Raw genomic sequence first — 11,160 nt, 5'->3', positions numbered from 1 at the left:
GAAGGGTTGTACTGATGAATGGATGAATGACAGCAAAGTGTGACTGATGACACGGGTCCAAGATGAAAAGATTTTCCTCCAGATTATCATAAAACCAAAAAATTGCTATACAAGTGTAACATCTGCCTTTTTTTTTGAACTAGTATGTGGATTTATTTAGGACGCTTCACTGATTCTAGTAAGGCACCACTTGAATTTGAATGGGGCAGTGCAACATGTGGATGACGTTTGTGAAGTTGCTTTGAAAAGAACAAAACAAAAACAAAGTGTGGATGTATTCCTATGTGGGTCCGTTTCAGACAGGTGAAAAATGAGTGAAAAGGATGGGGTCAAAAACATTTACAAACAAAGGAAGACGAACATCACTGGGATTTTGCTGCATACACTTTAGGATATACAGTACAATAAATATAAATAGACTCAGGGAAGACTGAAGGACAATGTGTGGACACATAATGTTTTACATTCGAGTCAAATATACAATGAAGAATGGAGAGGAAATAAAAACCCTGCAACTGGATTCTGTATTTGGCAAGAGAGCCGGTAAAATCTGGACGCACACTCATAAGAGAACAGCGTTGTCATTAACAGGCTGTCCTGAGGTCAGATTTGTCACTGAACTTCCACAGAACATCAGCTCTTCCACTAGAGACGTGCAGTCCAAGGAGAACTTTAAACACGTATGCATCGTTACGCTTCTCAAAATAATCAAGACATGATGGCCAGTATGTCCTCACTGTTCATCCCCTTCATAGAGACTGAGGCAGTTTAACAACATGAAATTTCATAGAACATAAATGTCAATTTTGGCAATAGAGACAAGCTCTGCCCAGCTGATGCAAACTGCATCTAAAAGACTTTTTAAAGACTTCATCAATGTTTGAATCCTTCTCAAAGGCTGAGCATCAATGCAAGGGAGTTAATTTAGGAATGTATGCGGTATTTCAAAAGAAGATTTTTTTTAAGTGAGATTTTAACAGGACACTCATAAGTATGAGCATCATGAGGTGACTGTGGGTCCGACTTGACTTTGTCCAGTGTATGGCTCCACTGCTTTAGCCAAACTGGAAAAAGAAATTTCCAGGTCCAGAGTCTGTAATAAATCACAAAACAAATATTCAGTTAGTGTTCAATAAACCTATGTATATATAAAAACCATGGAGTGAAGAGAAAACGTACCTGGGCTGGAATCGAAAGTGAATCCTCCACTGTGGCCACCAAAGAAAGCCCTGAAGATGTTGTTTGCATCAAAATCTGTAGAAACAGGAAGTAGAGCAAGGTTAACATGGAGGATAAAAGGAAGCCAAAGATGGGAAAAGAATGGAAATACAGGAAGGAAAACAATTTATGTGATATATTGCACATATAATTTAAAGAGAAACAGGAACTACAAGTGTTTTTTTTGGGTTTTTTTAAATTTTTATTTATTTTTTTAGTACAGGTCCAATCTGTAACAGATAACTGGACTTAAATGTACAGCCTCATACTGGCAAACCAGTATTAGAACAGTACAGATATTTGTCGATTTAAAAATCAGATATCAGCCAATATTTTTCCTTTTCAGACACACAATGCAAAAAAATTCCCAAACATTTACTTGTTTAGTTCTACTTTGATCAGCTGGTTGTTGCTCTTTTGAAGTTGCAAAGCGCCCTCTGGTGGACAAACTGCAACATCAACACTCCTAACCTTGTCAAAGGGTTTCTTCCATCTCAGCTGTTATATATGTGATACCAGCTGATCAGCAATTAGCCAGTATCAGCCAGTAATTTCAGCCTGCTGATAAATCGTGTACGTCACAGTATGAATTGGACTTCTGCTTTTTTCACAAGGTATGTTGCTCTTTGTTGTATTCTGTGAGAAATATTCAAAACAATTAATATCTTCTGAAACTTTACAGCCAGCTTTCTGGATCACAGCTTTCTAATCACATACAGTGATGCTCTAAGATGAGACTTAGAAACAGTGGAACCTATTTGAGGTGGAAGATATATATAATAACCGTGTTTGTAAAAGCTGATTCATAGTTTCTATGTGGATTAGCACGTACATGTTGTAATTGTCTGCATTTTGGCTATAAATGCATCTTATTTCCTTTTCTGGAGGAGAAAAGGTTGAAAATTTTTGCGTGAGTTGGACCAATCAGCTTTACTACTTTACTGCTGCTTTGCGGCTGATTTCAGCGACTCAATCACTGCTGATAGCTGCAGCTTCTTATAAACTGGCGATGGAGAGTATGTCATTCACTTCCAATAACAACGGCCAACAAAGCCAAGGGACTTCGCCAGCACTCCACCGTCTCCGCACATCTTCTCACATATTTTACACCATTTCTTTTAATTATTTAAATATTTTGTTCATTTTAGTTGAGAAACAAGGTTTTTATGATAAAAATTAGTAGTAAAACTTTAACAATAAACTTAACGATTTTATTTTGTAGTATATATTATAGTTTCTCTTAGGCACACAGATATTAGTTTTGAGATACAAAGTTTTTGTTTTTTTTAGCCATATCACTCAGTCCCATCACCTAAAGGCGACTGACACTTGATTTTGTAGGGACTGTCATGGGATGCCACATTATAAAAGGCCTTCTTACACAAGCAGACATTTTAACTGACATTGCAGAAAATGGTTAATAATGTATGAAAATTTGCCCGTGTTCTGTTAAAGCGTCCCATTAGGTCTTGACAGTTTGACAGCAAGTCAGGGACACGGGGACTTGCTGCATGGAAACATGGAATGAGTTTCTAGAAACTAAATTATGGAAATTAAATTGTACTTTGTACTTTTTTTCTGTGTTGACATGTCTCAGTGTTTAATTTAAATGAGATCCCAAAAAATCTTGGAACTTTCTCATGTAAAACTGGGCAATAATCATATATGAAGTCTACAGAAAACCCAAAACCCTTAAAAAGGTTTTTGCCCTTTTTCAAATGTAAACACGACCATCGTTCAGACAATCATGATCTCCTGGGTTTCCTACTAGGTCTAAAAGATCTATTGGTCTTATTAATTACCCAAGTACAAACAAATGCCCTATAATAAATGACAAAGCCACTGCTATTTCCCACTATGACAGGTCAAAATATCTTCTGGGTTACTCTTCTCTTTAGATGCACCCGTTTCAAAAGCCGATAGAGCACAAAGGGAATATAAATGTACCTCCGCCATCAAAACAGCCGTCATCCTCCAGGTCGTGCCCGTTGTCATAGCGGACCTTCTTCTTCGGGTCGGAGAGGACAGTGAAGGCCTCACCCACTTCTTTGAATTTCTTTTCCTCCTCCTTTTGCACCTCTGGTGTTGCTGAACTGTGACGGTCTGCAAGACAATTTCAACGGTTGTCTACAATAAATCCTCGAGATAAGTGAGACTCAACTGTTAAGTGATGTTGTAGCTCAGCTGGCTCATGATCCTAACCTAATTCACTGGTTATTGTAATGTGTAAAGCACAGAGAAAAAGTGATGCGTTGTCTTGTCATTGGTAGGCCTTGACCTACTGTGTGCACACTGCACTTAAATCTGACCAATACTCTAGGCAGAGCCCTGATTACTGTGAGCTGTACTAGTGTGAACTGTGTGGAAAGACTAGGACAGCTACCTGGGTGATGCATGAGGGCTCGTTTGCGATACGCTTTCTTGATCTCGTCCTCAGTAGCATTCTTCCCGACCCCGAGCACCTTGTAGTAATCTTTCCTTTTGCTCTTCTTCAGCTCCATCTGTGCCTTCTTCAGCATTTGCTTGTGATCTGGAGGGAAAGAGAAATGCAAGCCATGTGAGAAAAACTGAACATTAAATTCAATCAGAGCTTAGGAAAACAAGGAGAGCAGCTCACCTGAGGTTTTCTCTGTCTGATAAACTTTTTCATAGTCCCGTACGGCCTCTTCATATTGCTCTGTGTCCATGTAGCTACAGGTAACACAAGGTCAGACACAAACTTTACAATGCTGAACAACGAAACACACAAAGCATGGAAAACTGACTCAGAATGCCTGTAACATACCACTGAGCTCTTCTTAAGTATGCCTTGATGTAAGTGTCATCTAGTTTGATTGCACTGGTACAGTCTTCAATGGCTTGATCAACTTTCTTCAGCTGTTGATGAAGAGATAATGACAGTGAGCTGACAGGATACAAAGAACCAGAAGACCCAGAATACTACGATTACTAATATTAAGCAAATTATAGCTAACAACGAGAGGAAACTGTGGTATAATGAAACAAGCTTTTACCTTTGCTCCTGCTGTGGCTCTGTTGCAGTAGAGTTTAGCGTTGGTCTTAATGTTGTTGGGGTCTATTGCGAGTGCCTCGGTGTAAAGCTGATAGGCAGCTTCATAGTTGTTGTTCTTAAACGCCTGGTTTCCTTCCTCCTTCTTAGCTTTTAATGCTTTGGCATTCTGGTGAGCAAAGAAGGCACCGATACTTTTCAGGCCTTTTGTTTTAACATTCTTAAAAATCCTTTAATCTATTTGTATTTTCAATGTTTTTTTCAAAACATATTGTGTGCAAACTTGAAGTCTAAAAACATCTCAGATCATTTTTCATCCTTTGAAAGCTGATTTTTGGATTATATTTTAAATTTAGCACCGACTACTTTACTCTGTACCCTTGTTCTTCTGCCGTGTAAACACACGGCCAAGGTTGCTTATCTTGTCACAAATGACTGCAAAATAATCACCTGAAGTGTCTATAGTGTCAACAACATTTGTGCTTGTACACACATAGAAAGAAATATGGGGACCCATTTAGAAGGACCTTGAAAAAGGTCATATGGTGTTTTACCTTAAAGCAAAGCTCCTTGAATTTAATCAATCATCTTCTTTTGATCATCTGCCTCCATCTCACCCTATGACTAGCATCCTACTCTGTCACATCAACCATCTGGTTGTCCCCCTTCACTACAATCACAAGCTTCCACTGAGGTCTTCCCTTTTTCCTCCTGCCTGGCAACATCCTTTATCTGGTATACCTCCTCTGCACAAGTCCAGACCATCTCAGCTTGCCTCTCTAACTTTGTCTTGCATTCTTAGTTTGCAACTGTGGAACTTCAATACAAAAAGAACTTGCAAACATTGAGTTGTAGGTGGCATTATCAACAATCTTACCCTGCAGGCCAGTCGGGCTTTTTCATGGTCAGGTGCCATTTTCAGAGCCTGGACAAAGAACTGCACCGCTTTATCGATGCAGTCCTCATAATAAAGACACAGGCCTCGAACGTACAGCGCGTCTGCATTTGTAGAATCCATTCGCAGGATGTCACTGTAAAGAAAAGGCTGGCTTTAAAGAATGGCACAAAGAAGTGGAATAAAAAATAATGACTGTCCATCACAGCTGCTCTTACCTTGCTACAGACTGAGCTTCTGGATAGCGTCCAAGCAGAGCGAGACATTCTGCTTTGAGGATTTTGAAGCGGTGGCAGGCAGAAGCCAAAGCTAAGGCCCGGTCCATGCAGTACACCACCTGAATCAGGGCCACAACCAAATACTACACAGTTATACCCCCATATTACATTCAGAAACTGGAAAAACTGAAATATTTGGAGCTTTGTGAAAACTAACAATCCATGCATCCACTGGATAGGTCACCATCCATCACAGCGCGCAGTGGCTGTTGTCTTTGTAATAAGCTAACATTATGGCAAATAAAAAAGAAAACAAAAAAAAAACAGCAATTTCTTTTGCTCAATATTTGATTTAATTACCTGAAGAAACAAGTTATTTAACTTTAAGACTGAGGGATTTTCTTTAACTTTAAAATTTATATGAAAAAAATCTAATAAATGAATAAAAACAAAGCGATGTGGAGGTGGTGGAGGACGCAGGTTCATCCGGTCGGAGTTAGGCTCTGACTCTGAGATTTGGCACTATAGCACATCTCGCAAGTGCAACTGCCGGTCCCTGCTGGCTTGCCACCACCGCGGGATTTCTGCAGTGGAGATGGGAACGTAGAGAGGGGCCCGGCGGCAGCAGACTTGCGTGCCTCAGCGACCAGCAAGGTAGCTAGCCGGAGTCGCCAGCCAATTGTCGCATTCCACCGATATCAGTCTGCATGTGACACTGAGTAATCTAGAGACAGAGGCAACTGTTAATACTTCCACAGGTTCACCTCAGAAACTGTGACAGTTGTTTCTTCTACAAAGATTTTGTTGCCTGAAGGCTTTCTGTTAGAATCATATTGTACTCAACAGCGAGTGAGTTTGAGTGTTTAGGGAGAGCTGAAAAGGAAAGGATTTACACAAACTCGCACGCACGCACAGGCTTTGTGATGAGAGCCCATTTTCTTGTTTTCATAATCATTTAATGTCAAAATTGTACTTTTCATATAAATATGAGTAATAGCAAAGTCCAACATGTAAACGCTAAAATTTTATCTAATCACACAGACATATGACAAAATCCTTTTCCAGCATATTTATGTTTTGGTGACAACCACACACTCATACAGTGGCAAACAAAACTCAATTTATAATTTACAAGAATGCTAAAAAACAAGAGAAAGTGCATAAATTACCTTTCTGAAATCCCGCTTTTCAAAGCCAAAATCTGCCATCCGCTGATATTCCAACAGTGTTGCTGCATTATTTTTCTAAAATTAATAAAAACAACAATAATTACTAACCAATGGATTCACTCAAATATTTAGCTCAGCATGTGATCCTACTCAATGCTTGTTTTTATATAGTAATTAAATAAAATGATTAAAGCTTCCCACCTCCTGCTGGGCCTCTCTATTGCTCGGCTCCAGTTCCAAAACCTTCTGAAAGCAGCGATTGGCTGCCATGGCATTTCCCAAAGACAGGTGGCACTTGCCCTCACGTAGATGCCCCTATGAGATGGAACGGACATTTCTCAGAACATCATTACCGTGCACTGCATGATGTGCGAAGCGGACAATACAAGTGATGTTCGATATGTCACAAGCAGTTCAAACTCACCTTCATGAAACAGTCATCCAGACGCACAGCCTGCTGGGAATCTTCTAGAGCCTCCCGAAAGCGGCAGAGCATCATGAGGGTGGCTGCCCTGTTCCCATAATAACTGGCATTTTTGGGGCATGCATCTTCAGATTTAAAAAAAGAAAAGAAAAAAAAGAATCATTTATGTGACAAAAACAAAATGATACAGGTGCATATCAGAGACCAACATCTGGGCTTGCCATCACTGACAACTGGAGTGTTTCAGCATCATCAGAAAATAAAAATAAGAAGGTAAACTCTGACTTCCCCATTTTTTGTTTTTCTTTTGTCCCAACTTATATGATTACAGGATGGTGTGCAGCTGAATCAGCCACTGCCAAACTAAAATCATGTGCCAACAATCAGTGCATGACTGTACCGCAGGCCTTTATTGGGACTGTTCACTGGCAGCATTTCTCAACAGCAAAGTATGAAGAAATGTCGAGTGGGCGTCGTTGGGTGTTTAGAGTCAACAATGTGACAACTTAAAATCAAGCCACCGAGTATACTCACCAATGGCCTTGGTGTAATAGTTGAAAGCCTGAGAGTAATCCTTCTTGCTGTAGTATGCATTGCCTTGCTCTTTGAAACTTTCAGCCAGACTGGAGAGTGGAGAAAAAGACATAATTAATTAAAACTACTCAATAAACCAGAAAACTAATAAACCACTTAATTTCCCCCTTGAAGGTGGAGATATACAGGAAGCGTTTAAACAAACTACTGTCCCCCCGAACCCCCCTATAAACCTTTTTATTGTAGTTTCCACTGATGGCTGAAATTCCTGACTGTAACTGAATGAATGACCTTGACTATAAAACAGTGATACTTCTTCTAGTACCAGTTTTCACTTTTCAGGGAATTTCCAGCCTGCAAAGTGTCCACAAGGACTCGACTGTCCTTCACCTAGAACTAGGACAGCAGATCTGGGTACATACAGTCCTGACTACTGATAGCTCAAGTACTAAACATAGCCATGAAATTCACCGGCTGCAGTCTTTTCATAAGTGCCAAGTGTTAAAGGAGAACTCAATACTGATTCTCATGTATGACTTAATGTAGCAGTTTTTATGTAGCCCAAAATGTACCCAGGTACAATAAAAGTACTTTTCCGATACAGTAAATGTGGGTGCTGTTGCGACACTTGTTAGCCACACCTAAGAATGCAGACACAAAAACCCCAACATGCAACAAACTCAAGCAAACAATATTAAACCACTTTAACTGAGATGAAACAAGTCCAGGTGACTCACAAGTGGATCAACCACAAATCACACATACCTGAATGAACTAGGTTTCATGAGGAATCAGAAACTAATAATTACTTTCAAACGGCCTGCTATAGTTACTATATTATTTTTAAGTTAGGGGTTAGGGTTTAGTCTTTTTTTTTTTTTAAGTGATAGTGTCTGCAGTTTGTTGTTTCACTTAAAGTGAACAAACACAAATGAGAATTCTTATTTGGTGTAAATTCAAAATAAAATCAATTATCTGTATTCTATTCTTCATTTAGAAAAAGGATAGCATTATATTTTAAAAAAGAAATAATGCAAAGCCATTAAATGTCTTCATGAAATATAAAAAATTCTTTAGAAGTATGTGATGTGTTAAAGCCAGGATCCCACCAAACCAGAGTTATGTTTAAGTTCTACCTGTGGCGTTTCTATCTTCCTGTGAAAACCTGCATGCCTTAACTGTGAACAACAGTCCAACATAGCGATGGATACTAATAAGACCATATAGATGTTTATAGAACCTACTTTTTAAATGGATTTCCTGATTTATTTTTGGACAATGGTCTGTATATAGGGAAAACATAAAAGTTGTATTATCTCTGAGTCTACACAATGTAGAAAAAGCTTGAATTCTTTCCGAGTTTGACGTCACAGTTTTGCAATTGTGAGAAAAAAAAAAAGAAGCTTGGAGGCATACAACAACAATGGAATAATTTGATCCATTTCAATTGAGCTATGGATTTTTGCAGTTTAACAGTGAAAATGGAATCAACTCAAAATTTTAAATTACGTGAATAAACCTGGTGTCTAACTTCAAATCGCTCAACCTAAACTGTCCCTGTGTACTCATTCCTGTACATTCTGATCATTCTCAGTGAAAATCTTGCCAGCTTTAAGTTTGCCTCCTTTCTTTTTGTTTGTGCCACCGCCTCCAAACCACACATCATCACTGTCTCACTACCATTTTGTTGTCACTGCTCCACCCTTCCAGCACTCTTTTTCACTGCTCCAAATATTTTGGTTACTTTGATCCCCGATTTTGAAATTCCAAATAATTAATTTTAGATTTCTGAAAAAGACACGATGGGCAACAGTTAGCTATTTTTTTGTTTAACTTTTTTAGCCACAAGAGTTATAAATGATTTTCCAAGGATTACTTGCCCAATCGGTTTTCTTCCTATCAAACTTTAATATTAGGATAATTCTACTAAAGCAAAATTAGGCTTTGCGGAGTGACTTTGCTCATTAATATGCCCGCAAATCATTAAAGGAATCAGGTGGCTTTACTGTGTTCGATATAAAGTCCACGGAGCTTCCTCTTGCGACCATTTGATAACAATAATGCGTTACAAGTTTTAGTTAAAGAAACCCAACTTAAAAACAGGTCAAAAATATTTCTATTACAATCCTGAAAATAATTTCCTCCCGCACACTGAAGTCACATTTTACATTTACGGTACGATTAATCCAGGTCTCACTCAATCCTACATTTTAATCTTTCAAGTCCATCGTTACGTAAGCCAGACAAGGTATAACACCTAACAGTACTTTTATTATCCCACGCAGGTGCGTTACGGTGTATTTAAGCGGAAATGCAACAAAGGCCGCTTGCACGAAAGGAGACCAAAAAAAAAAACATGTTTGCGTGCAAAGCGCACGTTGATGACTCGTTTCCGATGCGATTCACCCGGGTGAGCTGAGGGTGCGAGGCGCTCATGCTCGATTCCCTTTAGGTGCAGAACCTTCGGCATAGTCTCGTTACTGTTTGAATACAGTAAAATGGCATGAAACCTCTCGGGAAAGTATTGAAAACAAGTAATCACTTCAAATTAAGGTTATGAAGGCTTTTGCTGATCATACCTGACAGTCTCTTATGGAAGTTTCTCGAATATGAAAGCTGGAACTGCTAGTGTGCAATAAATAAGATGCTTTAAGGATGAGACTTAAACACATATTGACATACAGCTCAATGACGCCCAAAGGGGTTAGGCGCACGTGAATTATCGGATACCTCACATTGACCATGGCAAAGCACGCCAGTTCACCTGGTTTTGTTTTGTTCTCTTAACGAACAATCTGGCGAGCTGCCCGGCTGTCTAATTTGAGTTCACAATTTTATTTTTAATGTAAATTCCCCAAACAATAACAAAGCAAATACCCGAAATTTCTAAAAAGCAAGATTTAAGAACGCTATCGCGTTAAGCTAGCACGGTTAGCTTGGCTCCGGGGTGACCGAACTGATGTTTCCGAGCTCTGTCAGCTAACCGGCTAATATCACTCGGGTTATTTTCACTCCACATACGCATCACAGTGAAACCCGACGAGTAGGTATACTTTTACCGTTCAAGGTCCTCCTGGTTGCAGATTTGTGGCTCTGTTTCTACCGGCACGTCGATGTCAACAGCTGCCATTTTTTCTGGAAAATACTGCTGTGAATTGACGTAATTTCCGGAAATGGCTATTTGTGTCAATTAAAAAAAAATAGGTCACCATAAAAAGAAAAGAAAACAGTAAAATGTACAACACGAGGTTTTATTAGTTCTTATAGCGGGATACGTGTCTGTAGCAGTAGTAGTAGTAATGATGTCCATTTATTTCATGAACAAAATGTTATAGATTTATGAGAATTCGGTGCGATTGGTGGTTTGGACTTTTATTTTGAAGGATGTATATAGGCACGTCCTATTCTAGGTTTCATAACTTCATTATTTGCTTCCCTGCTGTTATCAGTGTTAATTCTCTTATTTGTATTTACAATATATACACATCCCTACACACTTTCCAGGAGTGGGCTCGTTAATATTCCTAGGAAGTGCCGAAAAAACATTCATACATATCAATGTGTCTAAATGTAGGTTATTTTCTGGCAATACTAAAAGTAAAATAGTCTTTTTATGTTACCAAAAGTAAAAAAAAGAAAATAAAAATAAAAATAAATTAACCAGTAATATGATGCTGTTAGCTTTAAACCTT

At 38.9% G+C, this 11,160-nt stretch overlaps 1 protein-coding gene across 1 annotated transcript; it reads right to left on the bottom strand.

The window, feature by feature from the left end:
- Positions 1–443: 443 nt before the first annotated feature.
- On the bottom strand, positions 444–10,633 carry LOC113028420 (dnaJ homolog subfamily C member 7-like). The gene is made up of 14 exons (XM_026178666.1): positions 10,528–10,633; positions 7,469–7,557; positions 6,935–7,059; positions 6,712–6,825; positions 6,511–6,585; positions 5,342–5,460; positions 5,106–5,259; positions 4,233–4,397; positions 4,004–4,095; positions 3,836–3,909; positions 3,602–3,748; positions 3,166–3,321; positions 1,180–1,254; positions 444–1,093 (listed from the first exon to the last, which is right to left on the bottom strand). The coding sequence occupies exons 1-14, from the start codon at positions 10,596–10,598 to the stop codon at positions 1,056–1,058; spliced, it is 1,494 nt and encodes a 497-aa protein (XP_026034451.1). The 5' UTR covers positions 10,599–10,633; the 3' UTR covers positions 444–1,055.
- Positions 10,634–11,160: the final 527 nt, after the last annotated feature.

The sequence above is a fragment of the Astatotilapia calliptera genome, chromosome 8, assembly GCF_900246225.1.
Source record: "Astatotilapia calliptera chromosome 8, fAstCal1.2, whole genome shotgun sequence".
Taxonomy (NCBI): domain Eukaryota; kingdom Metazoa; phylum Chordata; class Actinopteri; order Cichliformes; family Cichlidae; genus Astatotilapia; species Astatotilapia calliptera.
The sequence above is the reverse complement of the archived record's forward strand: the minus strand, read 5'-3'. Positions and strand labels throughout refer to the sequence as shown.

What these genes read in the sequence shown, in the direction of transcription:
- LOC113028420 (XM_026178666.1), bottom strand. Translation starts at nt 10,598, where the DNA reads ATGGCAGCTGTTGACATCGACGTGCCGGTAGAAACAGAGCCACAAATC. An exon ending in AACCAGGAGGACCTTGAACG is followed by an intron (nt 7,558 to 10,527) that starts GTAAAAGTATAC and finishes TCCACTCTCCAG; the next exon opens with TCTGGCTGAAAGTTTCAAAG. An exon ending in TCAGACAGAGAAAACCTCAG is followed by an intron (nt 3,749 to 3,835) that starts GTGAGCTGCTCT and finishes CTTTCCCTCCAG; the next exon opens with ATCACAAGCAAATGCTGAAG.